A 24,512-nucleotide genomic window follows, 5' to 3' on the forward strand; every position below is an offset into this window, starting at 1 on the left:
TGGTATGAGAAGTTGTACCAGTAAATTACCAGTATGATGCTATGTGTGAACAAACAATAAGAGTGTAACCTGCCTAATATCGAATAAATATGTGACTCGAGGAGATCTGTAATACCTGGAGATATCTGTCTGTTAGCATTTCAGTGGCTTGTTTGGCTTGGACGCACAGCCCAACTAGTGAATATGCTGCCGGTGCATGAGCTGAAACGTCAAAGGCAGTAAACAAGGAAAAGTCCATTTCACGCTTTTAAGAGTCCTCCGAAAAACTCTGGTGGGCTGCGGCTTCAAGCTAAAAATATCTGTACAGCATGTTACCAGGGTTGGTTTGAACTTATGTATGCATACATGTGTCTCCCTCGTAGACAGGATTTTCCTCCAGCAGGGATTCCTGTCTGCCAGCGAGCATAGTGAGTCACCTTCCACCTCACATTCACAGCTTGTGTCAGTGTGGGAGAATTTATGCTTGTGTGTGTGTGTGTGTGTGTGTGTGTGTGTGTGTGTGTGTGTGTGTGTGTGTGTGTGTGTGTGTGTGTGTGTGTGTGTGTGTGAGAGAGAGAGAGAAAGAGAGAGAAAGTGGTAAATTATTATTATTATTTCCTCTCTTCCATTCAATATATTTTTTGAACTGTTAGCCAGAATATTCATTGAAGTATTTGCAGTTTCCTCTAATCCCTTGATATGCCTGTTTGGCGGATTTGGTACGTGCAGTCTGGAGATATGTACTTTATCATGGATGAAAATCTAGAATGACATTTGCTGGAATGTACTCTTTGAAGATCTGGCGTTTCATTTCACATAGCCAAAAATACAGGAAGGATATGAAGATCTACCACTCTAAAGCTCAGGAAACAGAGGAACACTTTATTTCCACACATCCCTAATGCAGAGACAAATAGCACATCTTGATCAAGAAAAAGATCAAGCTTTATTCCACAGTATAATGTATCTGTTGAAACCTTTTATTGTCCTCAGATAACACAGATGGAGTCTCAGTGATATGGCTGATCTTCAGTCAGAGACTCCAACAGGAGATATAGTTTCTCTTTGTTGTTTCAAATTGGGCTCTTACACGCACCCAGGGAGGCAGACTTTGCCTTTCACTGGTCCAGAGCGTTGTTCACAGAGATCTGTCAAACCCTCTACACAGAGGAATATGAACTGCACTACGGGGCATATTTAAACCATCCATCTCCACAAGCATGGGAATAACGTTCTCTGGCAGTTAAAGAAGCCCCATCGGGGAGACATCTCTGAAGCCCTGAGGAAACTTGTAAATGTAAAATGTAAATGTACTGAAGTCATGCTACAGTAAAGATGACAGATATTCTTCTGTTATTCTGTCTTTACAGTAAAATTGTGACAATGTGAAAACTAAAGGCATAGTTTACCCAAAATTTTGTCTTCATTTACTTACCCTGATATCATTTCCACCCCCCCCCAGTGGAACACAAACAAAGATATATTTAAGAATATCTTAAATGTTTTGAATCTTTTGTGTTCCGCAGAAGAAAGAAAGCCAAAAAGCTTTAAAACAACATGAGGTTATGATGAGTAAATGATGACAGAATTTACATATTTGGATGAACTATCCCTTTAATAAACTGGATATCCCCTTCCCCTATGAAAGAAAAATGAGATATCTTTAAAATAAATCACAGATGCTTCTCCTATAGCAATAAAATAAAATGGAAAGCAGATATGTGTAAATACATTCAAATACACAATTTCATTTTGCACTTGCATTAAATTCAAAAATAGATGTTTGGGGTGTTTGTATGGGGCTTTTCATTAAGAGAGATGTGTAAAATGCAGCTTATAAACAGTGACATGCTTTGTCCTTTGCTTAAAGACAGGATATACTTATGTGAATCAAAGTAATTATAAATATGCATTAACCTTAAATAGGGCTTTATTACATGACCTGCAAAGGAATAATGCCTCAGTATCATCTCTGGAATATAATTTAATCCTAAACTATCCCATAGCCTACATTAATGAAATTCAGTGCAACTGTTTAAATTAATCAGACATAGTGCCCTCACAGAAAGCTATGAGATTAGCTGCAATGGGTTTTACCCTAAAATAAATTATATTAGAGACAAATCTAGGTGAAACATTTGCTATTAATGTTTGACAGTTGGATCCAATCAGAACAGTGAGATGCTGTCCTGTCTGGATCTTTTTTCATTCCTATATCTATGAGGATTAGGAACATCTCAGTCGCTCAGTAAGACTTAAATTGCCCCTGTGCTCATAGTCTCTAGCTGCATCCCCAGATGTTATAGGTGTTTAGATTAATGATGTAACCCATTAAATGAAATAGGAGACGTCTGCTAAAGGAGGGACTCGCTGTGCACAACAGCAGCATCATTACACATTATAAAAAGGCCCCTTTATGAACGGGCTGTAATTGAGATCTACAGTCAACAACGCTGGGTGACATGCAGGAGTTACGACTCCCGGCAGAGCATTTGGACTTTGTTTACTGACACACGTTAGCATGTACGCTTGTTTGCAGAGTTTATTATGATATGATCCTTTAATAGGACACCCATTCAAATGAGAAGAAAATCTTTGTGCATTCTGGCAGATAACACTGCCACAAAACGACAGTAATGTTGTCAACACTGTTGTTAACAATGTTTTGGCATGCAATGTATTGCAAAGGCCATTGATATTTCAATACTAGCAACCGTAATACAAATAGATCCTGCTCACAAATACAAGCTGCTGGAGGAGTACTTCAAAAGGGAGTCATAAGGTTGGATCTCTGCTCTCTTGAACATGGTCCTGTGGTCTTTCATCCCTACACTCATCTGTTCAACAGTTTTGCAGATCCTGTGAAGCCAAATTTGAGCACATATAAGCCAGGCAGCACAGTCCAAATGTACTGTGTGGTAGAAGAGAGAAGTGATTATGTTGGGGGTCTATCTGTGTTTATAGAGAACTGAGAGTTGCCACCCCCCGTCACACACACACAAACCATCTAAAGCCCAGAAAAGTGAAGCTGCCAGAGCTGTCAGAGCAGACGTGTATGTGGGAAGGGGAGTGGGTGTTCGTGTATGTTTATAAAACAAGACTGTGGAGGGATCCCGAACGGTTGAAAATATCTCCCCGTCTGGCAGCGGGGATGAGGCACGCTGTTAAAGGTAGCGTGTGGGTTGAGCGTCTGTGCTGTGCAGAGCGTTACCGAACAAAACCATCTGGGCCTCAGAGATATCTTCTGAGAAACAACTGGAGATGCCGTATCTCGCTTTTCATCTCATAGCGGGTGCATACAGAAATGCCACGGCTTGCGCTGAGAGCTAAGAAACACCTTCAGACACTCCAATCCACGGTTATAGCAGTGACATATATAGACCATAACTCAGATTAAAAAGGCCAACTGGTTTTGATTTGAAGAAGAAACTTTGTTTCTGCAGCTAAGCTAGCAAATATTGTAACATTCATAAGTCAGTGTAAATGCAAGCATGCAGGACATTTTAATGCCATTGCATAAACAAAATGCACAATTATAGTGACAGATGTGCACATGCTAATGAAATGCTAGACGAAACATTTGTCTGATATCTGGGATCATGTATTAGTGCTTCTGATGAAGTGGAGTGGATGTTTTACATCAGCTAATAATAACCTCTTTAAATGTAGTGAGATTAAGCTGTCAACTACTTTTATATGGGTGCTCCAATCAAAATGTGACCTTGTTTTTTTAAATCACTAACTCAGTGCCCTGCCATTTCATCCACTGTGGACCTCACCCTGATACAACAGCAGCTGTTGTTTACACTAGTTTTTTTTTTTTCTTTCTTTCTTTTTCTTTTGTGTGTGTTTGTTATTTATGACCTACCCCTGTCAAAGTTCTCATACAAGCATTAGTCTTAAATTATGGCTGGAATACTTAAAGGGGACCTATTATGCAAAATTAATTTTACATGGTGTTTGAACATAAATGTGTGTCTGCAGTATGTGTAAACAACCACCCTATAATGGTAAAAATCCACCCACTCCTTTTTTTCTATAATACCTATAAATCAGAAACAGTTCCAGTTTTCTGCCTGTGACGTAACAGTAGGGCAAGTTCCACCCACGACTGGTGACAATATTTGCCCTATTAGCATAGATCCCACTCTAGGTGAGATGCACACAGTCTGCCATGTTTATATCCTAAACATAAACATTATAACTTTTCTGTTTTTTAATGAACGTAAGAGTCTCCATAAAGCTCCCAGCATCCGAGTCACTGAGGACGCAGTGGATTATTTAAATTTATGAAAGGAAAGTGCCTAAGAAATTAGCTAAATTTGTATATGTTTGTGCAAATCATTTTACACTGGACTGCTTTGCAAAGGAGGATCATTTCAATGCTGGATTTGCACAACGTTTGCTTCTCAACTACCAACTGTTAGTGATCCAACTTATATGTGTTCCATATCCAGAACATGTAAGTATCACTCATATTTTGCCTTTCTGAATGTGCTTGTTAGCACTTTGTACAACTAATTTAGCTAAAGTTATGATTGTCTCTGACTGTCTGTATAATTCATAATCGCACATTTATTATGGACAATACAGTAAGTTAATTTTCTTTTTAAAAACTGTGTATGTTTTCTGTAAAGATAAGAGACTTGTACTAAAAGTGAAATGTTTATTTGCAACGGCCAGCACATCTGCACAAATCAGTAACACGAGGGATGTTGGTTGTCAGACATCATTACCATATTTTGTGTGTGTTGTTCATCCATTGTTGCAAAATGACTGAAGAAAAACTTTACAATAATTACATAAATTCATCAACTAGCCATTCAGAAATATCCTGGTTCATTCTCACAGTTGTTACTTTTTTGGGGCACCTGACTCGCCTGTATTTACTTTGTTTTTCTAAACCATTCTAGTAGTCAGCATCAAGTGCCATATATCATTGTAAACAGCATCAAGTGCCATATATCATTGTAAACACTTTAATCTAGGTTTCAATCTAGCTAATTTAAAGTCCCAACTTTACATTTATTTTGTCTGAGAATGGATGAATTTTCCCTAATTAAGAAAAACGGCAGCAAATTTTTTTATTTTTTTATTTTTTTTACAGTGAACTCAAAGAGAACCTCCTGAAGTTTAGATTGTTTTCTTGGATACAATTGGATGTTTTAGACTTCCAGATGAAATTTTGTCTACATGTAACAATCCCTAAGCAAGTTGCAGCTATTTATTACAACATTATTATAGGCGCTTTTCAGTGAAAAACTGGTGTTTTTTTATTTATTGATGATGTAGATGTGTCCAAAAAAAGTTCAGGAAGTAAAGTAAACATAAAAATTGTGATATGATAACAGAACACTGAAACAAAAGTGACTTAGCGCTGTCAAGCAATTACAATTTTTATCGAATTAATTACACAATGTGGCGATTAATTAATCTAATTAATCACAAATTAATAAGACATCAAATTTGTATATTTTGTACAAATAAGACATCAAATTTGTATATTATATATATTTTACTTGATTCGACAGAGTTTATTACACATAAACTTAGGCTTCAATGGTCAGCCATGAGGGTGAGTAAATGATGACAGAATTTTCATTTTTGGGTGAACTATACCTTTAATGTTTTTTTTTTTTTTTTTTTAATTAATATGCTTTTTTTTTTTTAAATGAAATGATACTCTAAATAAGAAACTATATAGTTTCTAATATATTTTATTAAAAATATATTAGAAACTAACATTTTTTTTTTTTTTTTGTTCAGTATGAACATGAAAAACAAGTGCTCATAGTACAGCAAGTAGTGAAATATACAAACAGTGCAAATGATTTTCACAAACTATATAAAAAGTATATTTACATAAACAAAACGAAATTCTGGGCTGCGCAAGTTATCTTTATCAGAATCCATTCAGCCAAGATATTGTGTAGCGACTCATTTGAAAACATGAATTTCAATGCCTCATCCGATGTGTACCACTGCTTTATACTTGTTTTTGGTTTGTGTTATGCCAAAGTTATGCTTTGTCAGAGAGTGCTCTCATGCAAATCTGTTGTTTTGTGTTTGTTTTCATGCACGCAAATACGTGCGCACACAACTACTTTCACTTTGTGTTTGTTAAAATTTCCAAAGAAACATGCTGACTGGTCGTTCAAAAGACCAAAACCTATGTTTATTGGTTTATTGGCACGGGTGTGGGATTAAGCATCAACAATCGTTCCTCTTTGGCTCAGAGGAACAAACTGCAAGGGTTTCTTTGACAAATCGATGCTGATCAAAACTTGATGACATAATAACATTCACTATGGAGCCTCTTAATGTCCAACTAAGACAAATGTGATACCACAAAAAGCAGAGAATTTCCTATTTATGAGACTTTTTAAAGCTTACAGATTGGATAAGCGGTTCAAAAGTTATTTAAACATTTAAGAACAATAGTTATTTTTAGCCACGAGCGACTGTCTTTACGCGTAAATGGTAAGTTTTTGCTTCCAACCAAAAAGGGGCATTTACAGGATGGTATAATAAATTATCTGTGGGGTATTTTGTGCTGAAACTTCACAGACACATATATGTATATATATATATATATATATATATATATATATATATATATATATATATATATATATACACACACACACACACACACACATATTCACTTTCCAATAATGCACTGGCAATGGAAGACTATAACCTTAAATACACATTAAAACTTTGAAAGTATAACCACAAGACGTAAACATTATATGTGTTAAAGTGATAAAATTGCTTACTATATCTGTGCAATATATCCCATCATGCTGCAACAAGTGCACAAAATCAGAAAGGGGTTCATTCCATATAGAATAAGTTCCACCCATTACATTGGTAAAGCATAACCAAAAGTACATTAACCTAGCACAGGTTTAGACGAGGTTTAAAGAACTTTACAGCTCAAATACAACAAAATTTTGTACGGAATAATTAAATGCTTTGTCTTGCCCTGTGACTTTAATTGCAAGTGGATGTGATTTGAAATGTGATTTTTGACCACTGAGAGAGGAGTTCAAATTATCCCATTTTAATCAACAGTATGATAGCTGGAATATCCCTACAGACTGCTTGGAACAGACCAGTTCCTTTGATGAATACTGTGTCATTTCATTTCAGAAAGTTCTTTCACTTGGATTTTAACCCACCTTGGTTTAGTTTCCTGCAACAATAACAACAATTACTAACATGAATTCACAACATGAACAAATTGTGACAACACGTACAGTAGTTATGACATCAAGCAACGGTAGACAATATTGGTACATTTAGGCTTTCTTGTGTGGTTTGTGAGGTAAAATGAATCTGAATGATTCGAAGCCTTTTGGTACAAGCATTCCCTATTGATTTCTGTATAGCCCTTTATAAAATGTTGCTTTCATTTTGAGAGGAAATAAAAGACACTCTATTGCTCTAGGGTCTGTGTGAGTGTACTGTTTGCTGCGAGGGGTGAAGGAGTGCTGTGTTCTTTATATTTTCTGAGCACAGCTTCATCTCTGTGACTGCCTGGTGCAACGACAGACTTATAGAACAGATCTGTGGGAAGCTGTCTGTACTCTTGTGGCCTGAGGGGCTGGCATGGAAACAGCTACTGAGCTTGCAATGGTGCTCATTACACATTCACAAGCAGCCCAAAAACACTGCGTAATAAAAAATAGGCTGCACTTCTGTAGACAAGTGTGAACGGAGGAAAAAAGGAACAGTGAGATAAAAAGATGAAGGAATCCATGACAGGGAGATCTATAGAGAGGTGATTATTCAAGGTCTGTATAGTGAGATTGAATGACAGCCTTACTACCAAGCAAGCTGATGGGAAAATCAAACACACTTCACTGGAATGTCCTCCTATTCTCAAGTACTGCTGGGAAATGGGATTTATTTCAGCGAATTGGTTCAATTGGTTAAACAATTTACCAGTACTTCTGAGTCATCATCCCTGAATAGTGTTCACTGAAGTCCTTCTTTTTTGTAACAAATTAAATATTGAGTTTTTTTTTTTTTTTTTTTCACTATTATTGCTCATACTATGATTGTTGTTCCAAGCAATCAATAAAACTAAATGTTGGAAAAATCCCATTGACTTAGACTGAAGAAGGGACCTAAGTCAGAATGCCATAGAATCTTAAGAGTAGGCCAGTAAACTACCACCCTTGCAACCACTCAGAACATCTTAACTGCATAGCAACAGATTAGCCCAGAACACCTTTACTTTTTTTTTTTTTAAACATCACTCATATTTTTTTTTAGGAAAACATAAAACTCTAGTACTGTTATCAAGATATTTTTTGTTTTTAATTTTTTTGTTTTAACGCTCCGAAGCTTCATGAAGCAGTGTTTTGAAATCGGCCATTACTATATAAGTCGTTATTTTGTTTTTCTGGCACACCAAAAATATTCTTGTCGCTTTATGATATTAATATTGAACCACTGTAATCACATTAACTGATTTAAATATGTTTTTAGTACATTAATGGATCTTGACAGAGGAAATGTCATTGCTGGCTATGCAGGCCTCACTGAGCCATCGGATTTAATCAAAAATATCTGAATTTGCGTACTGAAGATTAAGGAAGGTTTTACGGGTGTGCAGTGGCATGAGGGTGAGTAATAAATTACATTGTTTTCATTAATGGGTGAACTAACCCTTTAATTTATGCATTAAAGTCTGTAATTTTAATTCAGATCTTGATATTTACCTTATATACAAATGATGAATACTAAATTGAATACTAAATTGTCATCTACACTATCGTTCAAAAGTTTGAGGTCAGTAAGATGTTTTTTCTTCAAAATAAATTAATACTTTTATTCAGTAAGAATGCATTAAACTGATCAAATGTGACCGTAAAGACATTCATAATGTTACAAAAGATTTCTATTTCAAACAAATGCTGTTCAGTTGGTCATGTTCAACGTCACCTTTAGAACTGAACCGACGAATTGGGATCTCACTCGAGAGACCAATCCACTTCGAGCGTAAACTAAACGATCCAATACACATTGGCATGCGGATTTTGCATCTTCGTTGCCTGAGAGTTGACGGCTATGCTTTCCTGGGCTGCCGAGATAGTTGGCCACCAGAGTGGTGGCCTCCACAGTGTCCCGAACCCTCGAGGCAGGATGACTGGTTTCTTGGGGCAGCCTGCACCCCAGTCCTATTCTTCCCAGAGCCATCTCTGGCTGAACCTGGCGGATATGCGCGAGCCCGACAAAGTTCAGTTCCTCAACGCCCCCATCTCCAAGGTCGGCCTTTATGGCGATGCAGTCAAGAACTTCGCCCAACAGTTCTCGGCTACACAGAAGCAGATGGACACATCCTGCCCTGGTGACCAGCTGCAGCCTCCACCCCCGCTCAACCTCAGCAGTAGCCTCCAGCCATGTCACCCACTTCCATCGCCAGTGGGCAGCAGCGTGTGGCTCGAGGATGCAACCAAGCATTCTCATGCACACTCTGCCCAACTGTGGAACCAGGTAGGTGTTGCACCGCACACTCAGACCCCACTTCTTGACTTTACAATGCCTTCCGTGTTGGGTCCCTGCATTCCACCTCGCTGCCCCACTGCGGGTACGTCTATGGTTCCGTTGGTCCCGTAAATCCAATGTAAATCTGTGGTGAAAAATGGAACTGCAGCGCGCTCTCATGAGAGCCATTGGGGCAGATTTCTTGCTGCCTTGCTCATTTTCACATTAGGTCATATCACCACAATATTTACTGCCATGCGAGCCACAAATTAAAGCTTGGCAAGCCGCAGGAGGCTCACGAGCCGCGCAATGAGTAACACTGCCCTAGAGGGACCAAGGTCCACCCACCACAGTTTCACAAAATCCTGTGGGAAACACTGTAGTATATCTTAATATAGTTGTATAATAGCTATAAAGTTAAGAAAACACTTCCCCCCCACATAGCTTTAATGAAGTTTTGTTAGCAGATTGTAGTGTTGCTAGCTACTTTTTCAAAAGCGTAGCCTAAGGCTGATGCTATTTGAGTAGCTTGGAGCTTGGCAAGCAGCAGTTTCAAACTCTGTTAATCGCTGAATGTGTTTGTCTGTAGAGTTGCCAGCTTGATGGCTCTAACATTGCTATCTACCCACAGCATAAAGCAAAGGCAAGAGTTTGTGATGGTTTTATGAAACATTCATCCAAAGCACGCCTGTAAAACTGAGGGTGGACAAGGCTGGGATTCAATCCACAGTACACACCACCCACGATCACCATCAAATCTTCTCTGAAAATAAATAAGATGCTAAGCTAATTACAGGTCCTCCAAGTCCACTCTGACAGTTGCTAAGACTATACGCAAATCAGTGTTATCAGGCTGTTCTGCAAAGACACAACTAATTACATCTTTTCACTTAATGTCCTGGTCAGTTTTGCCATTGTAGTGCCTCTTTTATCCTTCCGTGGGATCATTTGGACGTTTTATGTTCAGAAAGCAACAGGCTGCACTATGCTTTGACATATACCACCATTAGAAAGACAAATTAAAGGAACTATTTCTTCAAGGGTCATAAGTCTTTTTACATGTGAACATGTTTTATGGCTTTGGCTTGCATTATTGAGTAATATATGGAAAGTAGAAAAAAATGGCCACTGTATGAAGCTTGTCCTGTGGGTACTGGATCTCATGTCCTGTGAACTCAATTTATCATGTGTGAAGAAGATTCATGGAGGACCCAGTAACATCAGGATCCTTCCAATACTAAAATCTAATGAATATACATTGATATATATATATATATATATATATATATATATATATATATATATATATATATATATATATATATATATATTTTTATATTTTAGATTGGTAAATACACTTATAAACGTAACAAAAAAAGACATGAATTTTTGGAATACAGTACACTTTGTAAGAACTACAAAAAATGCACAATTCAGAAACAACAGTAGACAAGCACATTGCCATCTTCAAAATTAGAAATTAGGAAATTAGGAAAAAACACTGTTGTAGGCATGATTGTTACAGATGTGACAGTTCTGAATGTAGCACATACTTGACAATGAGAAACTAATCTGGGGTCTAAATGCTTGGAAACCACCAAAGTCTGAGACATTGGCAAGCTATTTAGACTGCGCAAGTGATGTAATTAAAGCCACAACAGGGTCTTACACAATTACTAAACCACAAAATGCTGCCATTTACAATAAAGTTTCCTTTCACTGCTACCTTCAGTGTGAAGCAGCAGTGCTCTAGCACATATGGGGCTCACACTGACCAGCAGCAACATGATAATGTTTATCATATTGCAGTTCCAATCATTATATTGTTTTGACTAAAGTGTTCGATATTGAGGTCAATGCCAATCAACTAACTCCATACAGCATGAGCTGCATAGTAGCAGCGCAGTTAGATTTCACTTATTACGTGAGATGACTGGCAGGACGATGGTGGAGGATTTTGTGCGCAACAGATACTGACTTTCATTGATAAAATGTGTGGTCAGTACTGCCGCTCCCAACTATTTAGCACAGTTATGTATTGTCTTTATTCTAGTCTCATTATTTAGATCATAAACCTTCTTTGGGAAGTTAAACAGGTAAGTTATACATTTCCTGCCAACATTCTATTAAAAAAATCTTATAAACACCTGATATTATTTTTAAGGGAGGTTGTCAATTGTTTAGTTGCAGGTGCAATTTATCAATTATTATTCAAATAAATACCACTCATTCTATTATATTAACTAGACTTTTATAAAGGTTTTGATTCCATAAAATTAAATCACACTGTCTTTCTTCCACACAGACAGCTCCATCCAATACAATCATTCAATTCATAATCTAACATGACTAAACACCTATATCTACTCAAACAACTTCAGTCAGGAAAATGAATGCATAAGCCACTAGGTCTTTAGTAGACAATGTCCTAAGTGAAGCCTGACTGCTTGTAACAATATGAAAATCTTCCGACATACCCAAAGATTTTTCTCCTGTGCCATCAAGAAGATCCTCCACCTATCAGACTGTCTCCTGCTCTCTAATCGATACTGCGTTCTTTCCACTCTGTTGCACTCAGATTATCTGTCAGATACACATAACGCACCGCTCCAAAAGTAGGCCATCTCTTCTTCTTTTTTTTTGCAACATCCTTTTTTATGAAGACATAGGCAGATTTTACATAAGTGATTTTACCTGACACAACCCCCCGCCCTTTAATTTGAGGATCAATGTAGATCATCATGGTTGTACGGCCCTTCCAAGGAGGAAAACTAGAGAATCAATTGTACTGCTTCTGAGTTCCAAATCTTTATGGTTAACATGCCAGTAAATTCACAAATTTACAACACCTTCATGTCGATAAATACAAGGCCAGTTGTACCCACCACATAACAAATGACATTGGTCATCTTTTATAGATGATGGCCTTTCACCATTTCATGAATGGTGTCTCATTAAATTGATCAAAAGTGATAATAGTTATAATATTACAAAAGTTTTCTATTTTAAGTAAATGCTGCTCTTTTGAACTTTCGATTTATCAAATATTCCTTTTCCACAAAAATGTTAAGCAGCTCAAAATTGATAATAATAAGAAATGTTTCTTGAGCACCAGATCAGCATATCAAAATGATTTCTGAAGGATTTTATTACTGGAGTAATGGCTGCTGAAAATTCAGCCTTGCTGTTACAGAAATAATTTATATTTTAAAATATATTCAAACAGAAAACAGTTACTTTTAATTGTAATACACAATATTACAATATTCACACTATTAATGTTTTACTGTATTTTTGATCAAAGAAATGCATCCTTTGTAAGCATAAGAGACTTCTTTCAAAAACAATAATAAATCTTACCAACCCCAAACTTTTGAATGGTAGTGTTTAACACAAATCCACTGATTGTATTCTAGACTGAGCTGTACAGGTGGATATATAAATAGGGAAATATAGGACAATCATAACCAAAGGAGAGCATCTTATAGAAACATTTATGACTTTTTCCTACGGGATGTTTCAGGCCCAAACTGCAAAACTATGTAAGACCCAAGGCACGTTATAATCAGAGAGCTATAAATATTGCTCAAGCAGACTACCGTATGCTTCAGTCCATAAAGCCATTTTTTGTTCACAGCTTGTGTTCCAAAGCTCATAAAACTATTACATGGCTGAAAACACTGACAAAAATCCATGTTGAAAAAATTCACATGACAAAAATTAATGTTGAAAAAGTGGCCAAACTTGCCTGAAGATATGGCCAGACTAAAAGAGACAAAACTGGCATGGCTGTAAGGCCACTGTCAGAGAGCAAGCAAAAGATTCCATTTAGATGTTGTCTGACAGTGAAATTGCTTTCACCTCCATTAGTCACCTGACCTTGTTTTGCCTATGTATTTCCAAATAAGACCTGCTTTCTGCTACACAAGCTGGCACAGGGAAACTTTATCAGTGCGCCAAGCTCCATCTCACTGGTGGGGCTCCATTAACTCTGCGAATGGGCTTTCACGTAACACCTTCCTCCTAACCCTCCATCCTCCTATAAACGACTGCATTGGTTTCTAGGTGAGCTAGCCTGCTCTTTATACCAATGCCAGTAAAATCCTTGAAGAAGCAAGGACATCTTGTCATGCCATGACCCTTGAGCTAGGTGTGCTTAATAGGGCTGGACCCAAATATTCGAATATTCGTGCGTTGGGTTGGTATTCAATTTTCAATTTTGGGATTCCAATTTTTTTTTTTTCGCACACCTGCCTGGCACCCCCGTCGCAAAACGGTTCTCATTTCGCACTTGAATATGTTTACACTATAAAATCTGGCGAAATACAATAATCTTTTTTACAATTATCTTACATAGCCTAGCCGTTTTTAATAGGATGAAACCCAATGCTGTTATACTTAAATATATTTGCTCCCTGCAACTGGAGTGTTCTCTGTCTGAAGCGCACAACTGCATGAGCTTGTATTTTGGGTTAAGCTGTGTTGCTTTGACATTGTGGAAAATAGAATAATTGAAACAAAATGTATTAGACTTTTTATCCGTTATTATCAATCAAAATGAATCTACTGCGAAATATACAAGCTTGTTAAAACTCAAATGTGAGATTTTGCTGGGACGACATGTTCCTTATTTATTACAGTTTGTTCATTTATTTTTCGTTCTTCTTTTATTTAAATAGCCTACCCGTTACTGTGTCAGTAATTGCTGTGCTGCTAATTTCTGATTTGAAAGTGATTTGTTTGTCAGAAAAATGTTAGGCTACCTTATTAAAAGTATTGCTCTTAACAGACCTGTATTTTGTAACACTAGTGCAGTGTCCATTCTCAGAGCATATACATCAGCATATAAGCCCTGTCCGCGTAAGGCACGCCGCTTTCAGCTAGTTTATTTTGCTGTTCTGTAGTTTATTAAAAGTTTATTAATTCTGAACTTGTCACATGTCCATAATGCACCAAATGCCACACCACACCACGCTCCCTTTGGTCCGCAGCAACACACCCGCCACGTGTGAAGTTGTTTGGATGAACGGTTCTCGACATAATCAAAATGCAAACAGACAGACAGACACACAGAGATTCCTGCTGTAACACGTTGTGTACGGAGCAAATAGGGATAGCTCACTTAGCTTGAGTTATTGATATCAGACAGATTGCATGGAGGCGATTAACATTTCACAACTGGAGCTTTATTCCCCATGACACTCGTATAACTGTTTGTCGAAAATATTATGCTGTCCACAGCATTACTTAATAAAGAAAATAACTTTAAATGAGCAACAGAGAAACAGAAATAACCCGCATACATTCAGTGATCGAGTCGCACACAATGCAGACCATTCAACTGGGAGCGCACAACTCTTAAAGGGGCCACACCATATTTCTACTCGTTACACTGTCTTTATTAGAGAGAAGAATATGTTCAGCCCCCTCCCTCCGAAGCTTCGAATATTCGGTGTTAATTACTACCGAAGCTTCGAAGCTCAAAAAATGGTATTCAGACCAGCCTTAGCGCTAAAACTTAGTGATGGACTATTCAAAATATAATTGTCCGCACAATGGACATGGTACTTGGGTTAGATGCAGTTTTGACTATAGTTATATTTATATACAGACCAAATGAAATAAATTGAAAAAGACAAAGTAATTGTGGTATTATTCAGATTGGCAGAATAAAAAAACATGGCCTATTTATAAACGACTTGTCCCCCGATTCTATTTTCCAAGCCAGCTTGTAGCTTTGACCTTATTGTTCATTAATGCATGAAGATGGTTTCTCACCAGTCCCTGGTTCCTCCCTCTGCTGTCTCTGTATTCAGGTAGTACAGATTGGTGAAGCTTATTAAAAAAAAAAAAAAAGGTCCTCATGATGATTTGCATTCAAGATGCAAATTTAACAAAAAGAATAAAAGCTAAAGCATTTTTGCATATTCCATTTAATAAGGTGTTTCATCATAAAATATTATGCTCTGTGATTTTGGTTGCTTGTTGAAACAAAATAAACAAACAAAAATATGTAGGAAGATTTAGATGTGAGGGTGAGAATAATAAACACTTGAGAATATAATCAGACTGAGCCATCTACCATGAAATGCCATGTGATGAACTCGCTCATATCTTATCTATTATAGCTTATATCCTCAGGTTGTTTTTTGACAGAGTTTTCTTGCCCAATGGAGAAACATGCTCCTTTAAACAGGGATAAATATGTCTAAAAAGGTGAAGGTATTTTATATATTTTAACAGAGCTGATAATCTTCCACTCGTCAGGCAGTGACCGTCAGTGGGAGGGCAGGGATTGGATGGTGCTTATCTCTGATTGGACAGGTTATGTGAAACCTCTGGTTAGATATGAGATTAGTGCTCAAAAATATGCTGTAAGAAGACAAGTTCTTATCTTTAACCAACATATATGTCTACCCTACAAGAAATCCTGGCAACCAGCAAACTCAGTGCAGGACATTTGGAAAGATATGAATGTTTTTTTATAACCCCCATTGTACACCACCAACACCGAATGAGATTACTGTACTGTAGGATGTACTGTAGAAAAACATCAAGAGAGTGGAAATATTGTCATTATGTCAGATGTGATTACATTAATTCAAGGGGCTAAAAGCTCTATCATTTAGAAATATGCCAAAAAGATCCATAAGATGTATCCATTTATCCAATGTGTTGTGGCTGCAAGTGTTCAGAAAATAAATCAAATACTTAACAAATCAAATTGGCTCTATGGAGTGAACTGAGCTTTGTAAGCAAACTCTGGTAGCAATAGTTCAAACTACACAAGCACCAAAGGGATGTAAGTCTACAGGGGCCAGTCTACTGATGTGAAGAGTCAATCTAACTCTCATGAAAGGTAGCTCTAACAAGTGTGGCAGGGCGATAAAGCTATAGACCTGTCTCTCTTCAATCCATAGAGGAGAACAAACAGCTTTGAAGAGAGCAGGAGAGCCACGAAAACCAAATCACTTTTAGGCCATATAACATCATACAGTGACTAAAATGAATACATTCATGATTATTTTTTTTATGTTCTTTGCCATTTGTTTTAATAGTTACATACAAATTTCTCATTCACTCAAGCAGACAAGTATGTTTGCTTTTCAGAGCAATGCTTTGTTTTGTATTTATATAACTGCATAACTGTCACACCTGCAGCCACCCAGAAAAGCAGCTTGATTATTATTCCAAAGGATGAATCAGTCTATGAACATCAGCAGCAGAGAGGAAAGCAGAGTTTGAGCCTTTTGAATAAAAGAGAGGGATTGAAAAATGGAAGATTATTGAAGTCTTTCTTTTCATGAGTCCATTGTGCCGAGACTCCAGGACGTTTTGATACTATCGGGTCACTTGTACTCCCTCGCTGTACAAAAAAAGGCCTGACAGACAAAAGACCAGGATGCAGTGCTAGAGCTTCTTAATGGAATTCTGCTCTATTCAACAGGACTATCGTATTCTTTCAGCCTGACTCTAAGAGAGAATGGAGAACAACTAATCAAAGCAGGCTGTCAGCATGCCTTCATTTGTGCCTGACTGATGAAGGCAAATGAGTAACGATTGATCGTACACTATAAAATGTCATTAATCTGTAATACAATAAAATGTTGGAATGACAGAAATAGACACAAAATTGTTTCAAAACTCATTTTTAGTGGTTTGTGGTTTTCGTTAGAATAGTAATAAATCTCATTCAGAGGTGCGTTTCGCATACAGCGACGTAACTCACTGATTAACTACCATAGCACTAGGCATCATTGGAGTAACTAACCAACTAGTTACAACTGTTTCCCGAAACCATACAAACATGGTCGCACCTCTGTCATTTGAACCACTTTGGTTCAAAAATATAGGACTGTCATTAATGACGTCACACGCAGGTGGAGGAGTAATAACATTTTGCTAATTAGTCTATTCGAGAGCTCAGAGATGCTGCTGTAATGAACATGACACCTAATGACTACTTCATTGTTGTTCCATGTCATTTTGCTTTATTTTTTTTCGGGAAATGCCAAATCGTTGAACTATGTTGGTAACTATGGAACTTGCGACCATATACTATTAATTCCATTTATTATCATTTTTATTAATTTATCCAAAAAAAAAATGTTTAAAATGGTTAAACTCATGTTTGCTGTAGTGCTAGAATTCTGTGTAATTTTTAAATTAAAAAAAAATGGCCCCTAATGGATGGAAGGTCAGGTAATAACTGCACATTCTCATAGAAAAGCGGAATACTGCCAAATGAATGTACAAACCTCAGACAGGAGACAGAGAAAAGGAGCGGAGCTTTCTCTGCCATTACCTGACTCATTCACACAGGACCAGAGAGAGGAGAAAAGAAGCAGTGATAGAAAGCTGAGAGAGTGTGTGGGCGCATCCATAGAGTTGATTAGTAAGCCCATTAGGATCGGGAAATATTGTCATTGTGTAAGGCTCTACAGTGAAATATGCTGGGTCAGCTGTGACTGAATACTGGAAGTTTAAGCTTGTTACCTGGGAAGAACAGCTTCTGCATATCAACATGTCTAGTCCATATAACCATTATTCTAAAACTAATGTCTAGCACTAAAAATACCTGTATAATTGGAAACATGTATTGGGCATATACAGAGACACTTTAGATACTCTTAAAGATATGAATATAAAAAATTATATCAAAGCAAGTGTAATTTATATTAATGATAGTGCAAGCACACTTCAAGAAAAAAATATTCACAAAAAAAGTTTAAATTATGAAACAACTGATGAACAAAATTTTTTAGACCATCTGGTCATTGTAAAAACAGCAAAGAAGTTTGTTCAGAGAAAAGGACTAGAATCATACGCTTGCATTTTATTGGTTTGACATTTTGTTATTGAATGCAATTGAATCTATTCATCGTAATTGTGGCTTAAGTGTCCAAAACTGTCAATACTTTTGGGGGTGTCTCACTTCTGCCCTTTTCTGTATGCAAAGTTATCTGTATATTGTTATGGCTCATTACATTTTAAAGTTACATTTTTTAGTTCAGCTGACACTTTTACCAACAATGACTTACAAATGCAACAATGCAAATCATTCTAAGAAAGCAGAAACATTATAAGTGCTATAACACAGAGTTCTGAGATTGTTAGATGGGTTAGTACTGTGCAGTGCTCTGTCAAATAATGACCAGCACCAGAGAGGAATGGTGACACCTCACTGATTGTCATGGTTGCCAGTAATTAATGACCATCTGTTCAAGATGGATACATTGCACTGTAGGCTAAATGGAATATTTAATGGCAAACATTAAGACTATAATGTAGCGCAAGTGTTTCAGCAACATATCTTTTTGATAATACTACTAATGCTTATGTGGGTGTCCATAACTGTGGTGTGCATTTAAAACTAAAACCATAATAGAGACATGCTCTATTATGTATTGTAGCTCCATAATGATTTCTGCAATGTAAAAGATATGTACATATCTGTGAAATATGTACATACTGTATACATAATCTGTGAAAATGTTAATAATTTAAACAAAATAACAGGGATCATACAAAATGCATGTCATTTTTTTTTATTTAGTACTGTCCTGAATAAGATATTTTACATAAAAGATGTTTACATAAAGTCCACAAGACAAAAAAACAGCTGAATTCATAAATATGACCCCATTCAAAAGTTTATGAACCCTTGATTTTTAATACTGTGTGTGGTTACCTGGATGATCCACGGCTGTTTTTATGTTTTGTGATGGTTGTTTCTGAGTCCCTTGTTTGTCCTGAGCAGTTAAACTGCCCAATATTGTTTAAAAAAAAATCTTCCAGGTCCCAAAGTTTTTTCAGTTTTCCAGCATCTTTTGCGTATTTGAACCTTTTCCACAATTGAGGGACTCAAACGCAACTATTAAAGAAGGTTTAAACATTCACTAATGCTCCAGAAGGAAACACGATGCATTAAGAGCTGGGGGGTGAAAACTTTTTGAATTTGAAGATCAATGAATATTGTACTTAATTTGTCTTCTGGCAAACATTTAAGTGTCTTCTGTTCGTTCTGTTTTACTAAATGAAAAAAAAAAATCTTTATCCAAATTTGTGTCCCTAATGACGCACTATACACTATGCACTTATACACTATGTACTAATCCATGTAGTGTATGAATTTTGCACATTTATTCTGTCATTAAACATTGGGGTCTGGTCCCCTCTCCCCCTCTGCAACGTAATTAAAGCTGCGGCAGTTGAGTGCATGAAGTGTCCAACATTCCACACTTTGTTTTTTCCATTAATTTAGTGCATCATCCGGGTATTTAAAGTGCACTTTTTCTTTTTGGAATTTTCTGTGTGAACGCACTACTCGCACTATTTGTACTTAAAAACGTCATAGAATAGTGCATAAGTACGCGAATTGGGACGCACCTATGTTCAAGTTTTCACCCCGACTCTTAAAGGTGCCATCGAATTGAAAATTGAATTTACCTCGGCATAGTTGAATAACAAGAGTTCAGTACATGGAAATGACATACAGTGAGTCTCAAACTCCATTGTTTCCTCCTTCTTATGTAAATCTCATTTGTTTAAAAGACCTCAGAAGAACAGGCGAATCTCAACATAACACCGACTGTTACGTAACACGTGTACGCCCCCAATATTTGCATATGCCAGCCCATGATCGAGGCATTACACAAGGGCAGTCAGTATTAACATCTGGATCTGTGCACGGCTGAATCATCAGACTAGGTAAGCAAGCAAGAACAACAGCGAAAAATGGCAGATGGAGCGATAATAACTGACATGATCCATAACATGATATTTTTAGTGATATTTGTAAATTTTCTAAATGTTTCGTTAGCATGTTGCTAATGTACTGTTAAATGTGGTTAAAGTTACCATCGTTTATTACTGTATTCACGGAGACAAGAGAGCCGACGCTATTTTCTTAAATTAAACACTTGCAGTCTGTATAATTCATAAACACAACTTCATTCTTTATAAATCTCTCCAACAGTGTAGCATTAGCCATTAGCCACGGAGCACACTATCAAACTCATTCAGAATCAAATGTAAACATCCAAATAAATACCATACTTACGCGATTAGACATGCTGCATGACGAACACTTTGTAAAGATCCATTTTGAGGGTTATATTAGCTGTGTGAACTTTGTGCTGTGTGAGTCGAGAGCTTGGGAGGGGGCAGAGAGCGCGCAATTTAAAGGGGCCGCAGCATGAATCGGCGCATTTCTAATTATGCCTCAAAATAGGCAGTTGAAAAAATTAATAAAAAAAATAAATCTATGGGATATTTTGAGCTGAAGCTTCACAGACACATTCAGGGGACACTTAAGACTTATATTACATCGTTCACTGGCACCTTTAATGCATCATGTTTCCTTCTGGAGCATTAGTGAATGTTTGAACCTCTTTAATAGTTGTGTTTGAGTCCCTCAATTGTCCTCAGTGTGAAAAGATGGATCTCAAAATCATACAGTCACTGCTGGAAAGGGTTCAAATATGCAAAAGATGCTGGAAATCTGAAGAATTTTCGGGACCTGGAGGATTTTTTTTAAGAATATTTGGCAGTTTATCTGCTCAGGACAAACAAGGGACTCATGAACAACCATCACAAAAAAAAAAAAGCGGTCGTAGATCATCCAGGAAAGTATTAAGTATTAAGAATCAAGGGTTCACAAACTTTTGAGTGGGTCGTTTTTATAAATTCATCTATTTTTTTGTCTTGTGGACCATATGTAAACATTTTTTATGTAAAATATCTTACTCAGGACAGTGCTAAATAAAAAATAACATGCATATTGTATGATCCCTCTTATTTTGTTAAAATCATTCACATTTTCATAGATTCTGCAAGGGATTCACAAACTTTCAAGCAGCACTGTATGTAACTTCTATCAGCTACCTGTGTACCCATTTGGACAGATTTTGTCCCGCTTCTGTTTATTAGTGCAATATCAGTTTTTACAGAATGAAATAATAGATGACGATGTTCTGCAGTTCTGCAAAATTTGGAGTAGTCACAATGACTCGTCTTTTACCTGCAGTGAGAATATGTTTTCAGATGAGTTTGAGCTCTAGGGGTATAAAGGAGTAGTGAAAAAGGAATCAGCTTTGAGCCTGAGCTGATGTGTCATTGTAAATTAGATGGCTATGCCAACATCTGAGAGAGGTCCAGTGACTGATACTGAGAGTGAGGGTATGCAATTTTGTATGTTCAGATTTTTTTATGTGTCCAAGATCACAAAGATATGACATTTCACAGTTAAACTATGGTAAATTTAAAATCCAACCAAAACCTGTACCAGAACCAAGTAAGCTTTCTTGAGACATACTTCAGTCTAATTACACTGGAATATCTTACTCGATATTTGTGTGGCTATTGAAGATTAGCATGTATAGCTTAGCAATATGCTAACAGAAAAACTTTATTGGAATCAGTCTCCCATGTACAATCAACCAGTTGTTTCAGCTAGTATACAGAATTAGAAGGAGCTTCTGGTACAGAGCAACAGAATCTTGAAGAAACTGGCATCTGTAAGACCTGAATTCTTCAAACACTGTGTACTCACTGATGTGTACAGATGGCCTTCTCCATTCATGGCGATGTACAAGCCCGTCTTCACAGACTGAATAGCAACGACCCGAAGGCCCACAGGGATGAGGTTGAACAACGCTGTAAAACAATACAGGGGTTAACAAATGCAAATTTTCAATTAATTAAAATTTCAACGAATAATATCTAAAATAAAAAGTGTGGAATTGTGGAATTTCTGACAAATTTGAAAATGAAAACAAAACTGTTAGAATTTTTGAAGAAAATGTGAGTACAAAGTGTTTTTGAATGTTGCTATGCAGATCTAAGAGCGTTTATGATGTAGAACAAACTCCTAACCCCAATAATAATAGCAAACTTCACTAAAATGGAATTAGAATGATAAACATTGGGCTTCAAATCTGAACCCATAAACTGAACATGAGCTGCACTCTACAGCGTGCATAAACAGGGATAGTGTGGTGCATAAAACTGATACACAGAAATTGAATGGAGGCCTCATATTATGTAAAATAATTGTTTTTATGCCCAGTGGGCAGCAACAGAAGCCTGGCGCTACAAGCTGGAGCATAGAAGGCTAGCGATTGGAGGCAGTAGTAGTGCATGGCAGATTTAATGGATCTTTTGTTGTTGGAGCAGCTCTTCGCTCTTGTGAGGTAATGGCCATTGTTTGTACTGGAGGGAAGTAACAGCCTAGCTGGTGACACTAAGTGCATCCAAAGGGGTGATTTAAACCTAAAGTGTAATGAACTCACTTCAACTCACTGGTAATTGGCAGAGCTCCCGGGGTGCTTGAATGAAAATGATTTCAGAAAAGCCCTGGTCTAGAAGACTCTGGTGTGGCAAAATATGAGTGGGACAGTTACATCAAAGTGAGTTTCTGGAAGTGCTCCACAGGCACATTGGAACGGATTCTTACAAGAGCACAAAATGGACTTTGCATCCTTGTCTTCCAAAGCAAGCATGATATTGAAATCCCTCATGCAATTTCATTCCTTTCCTTCACCACTGTTTCTCTCTCCCTCCATCTATATATGGGTTTGCAGCTTATATCATTTATATAAATAACCCATATTAATAACTATTATTTTACCAAAAATGAAAAAAAAAAGTAATACAAACAAAAATCCAAGTGGAATTTACTTTAAGACAACACAAGCACTTAGCAACCAGAGCTTCTAACTGCAGCTGCAGTGACGCAATGACTTTACCAATCGATGATTGGCTCTTTTATTTAGAAGGTGGGACTTTCCGTATTATTGCACAATGCACTTTCTCCCCTTAATAGTAGCCTAATATGAGTGCACACTGTGCACACTTCTATATATAAAGTCTTTGTAAAGAGGGCAAAACGTTATTTTGGAGAAAAGGTATAGAATAATTTGTTTGCAGATCACACTTTGTTTGGGATTTTGTTATCTAATGCAGTGGTTCTCAACCGGTGGGGCGCGCCCCCCCCGGGTGCGAGTAGGCTACATGATGGGAGGGGGAAAAAAAATTAAAAAAAATAAAAAATTGCAATTTTTTTTTTATCACTAAACTACTGTCATAAAAAGTTATAGTTTTGTATATACATAACTCCTGAATAAAAATTAAAATGTGTTTGGACTGATTTAAAAAAAGTTTTGAACAAATTTGATTGGTTTGTCGATAGTGAGCACAAATGCAGGTGATAAGCGGTTTTATTAAGCGAGTCATTGAGTCGTCATTGAGTCGTTGTTCAAAACACTTAATCATTCAAAACACGATCGAGTGTTGCTGTGAGATGCGCTATGTTGTGATCTTTTTTTGGATTCATCGGATCTATTTTCGCTGCTAAAATAGACCAAAACAGTCATTATTTCATCTAAAATGTAAGTGACTTAATATTAATAATTTGTTTGTTGAACTGTCATATCAGTGTCACATTTTCAATCGCGAGGTGATGGTAAATTAAGTGATGGTCAATTGTCAGCTCTCTTGGTCGTCAGGTCGTGTGATATGTTGCTGAACTGTATTCAAATCTTATAAATATAAAAACACCACATTTTGAAATTTAACTGCAGTATGTCCATTTAGTTTATTTGTGTGTGCTGCGCTCATAGACTTTAGAAAACGGCGCTCAAGTTTCAGAGGCTGCAAATGTAGGAAAACGTGAGGTCGTGTTTAGTTTTATATATAGCCTATATATATATAAACATCGCCAAGTAAAACGTTGTGTTTATATAGAACTGTCTCTTTTACGACCACAACAAATGGGACACTTTTCAGACACGCATTCCGACTTCACCTCAGCAGCACAAGGCGCCAGTCAAACGAGCGCGGAAAAGGTGCAGGTGACGACGAGGGAGCTTCAGTTGAACAACAGTGAACTGCGGTCAGATGAGATGTTGTCAGGCTATGTCAGTAAAACTCAGAGAAATTAACAAGACTGTTCAATCATCCGTTATACTGTGCTCGTGGCGCGCACTGAAGAATTGCATGTGCAAATGCGCCGGCGCTCGCTGCATAATTACTTT

The 24,512-nt window shown here is 37.1% G+C and overlaps 1 protein-coding gene across 3 annotated transcripts in view; it reads right to left on the minus strand.

Moving 5' to 3' along the window:
* The window catches only part of fgf14 (fibroblast growth factor 14), a 160,070-nt gene that overhangs the window by 18,159 nt on the left and 117,399 nt on the right, over window positions 1–24,512 (minus strand). For all 3 annotated transcript variants that reach the window (XM_048193870.1, XM_048193869.1, XM_048193868.1), the window contains exon 3: window positions 22,031–22,134. In XM_048193870.1, coding sequence (XP_048049827.1) covers window positions 22,031–22,134 — 104 coding nt within the window. The remainder of the gene's footprint in view (window positions 1–22,030; window positions 22,135–24,512) is intronic.

This window comes from Megalobrama amblycephala, linkage group LG6 (assembly GCF_018812025.1).
Source record: "Megalobrama amblycephala isolate DHTTF-2021 linkage group LG6, ASM1881202v1, whole genome shotgun sequence".
Classification (NCBI taxonomy): Eukaryota; Metazoa; Chordata; class Actinopteri; order Cypriniformes; family Xenocyprididae; genus Megalobrama; species Megalobrama amblycephala.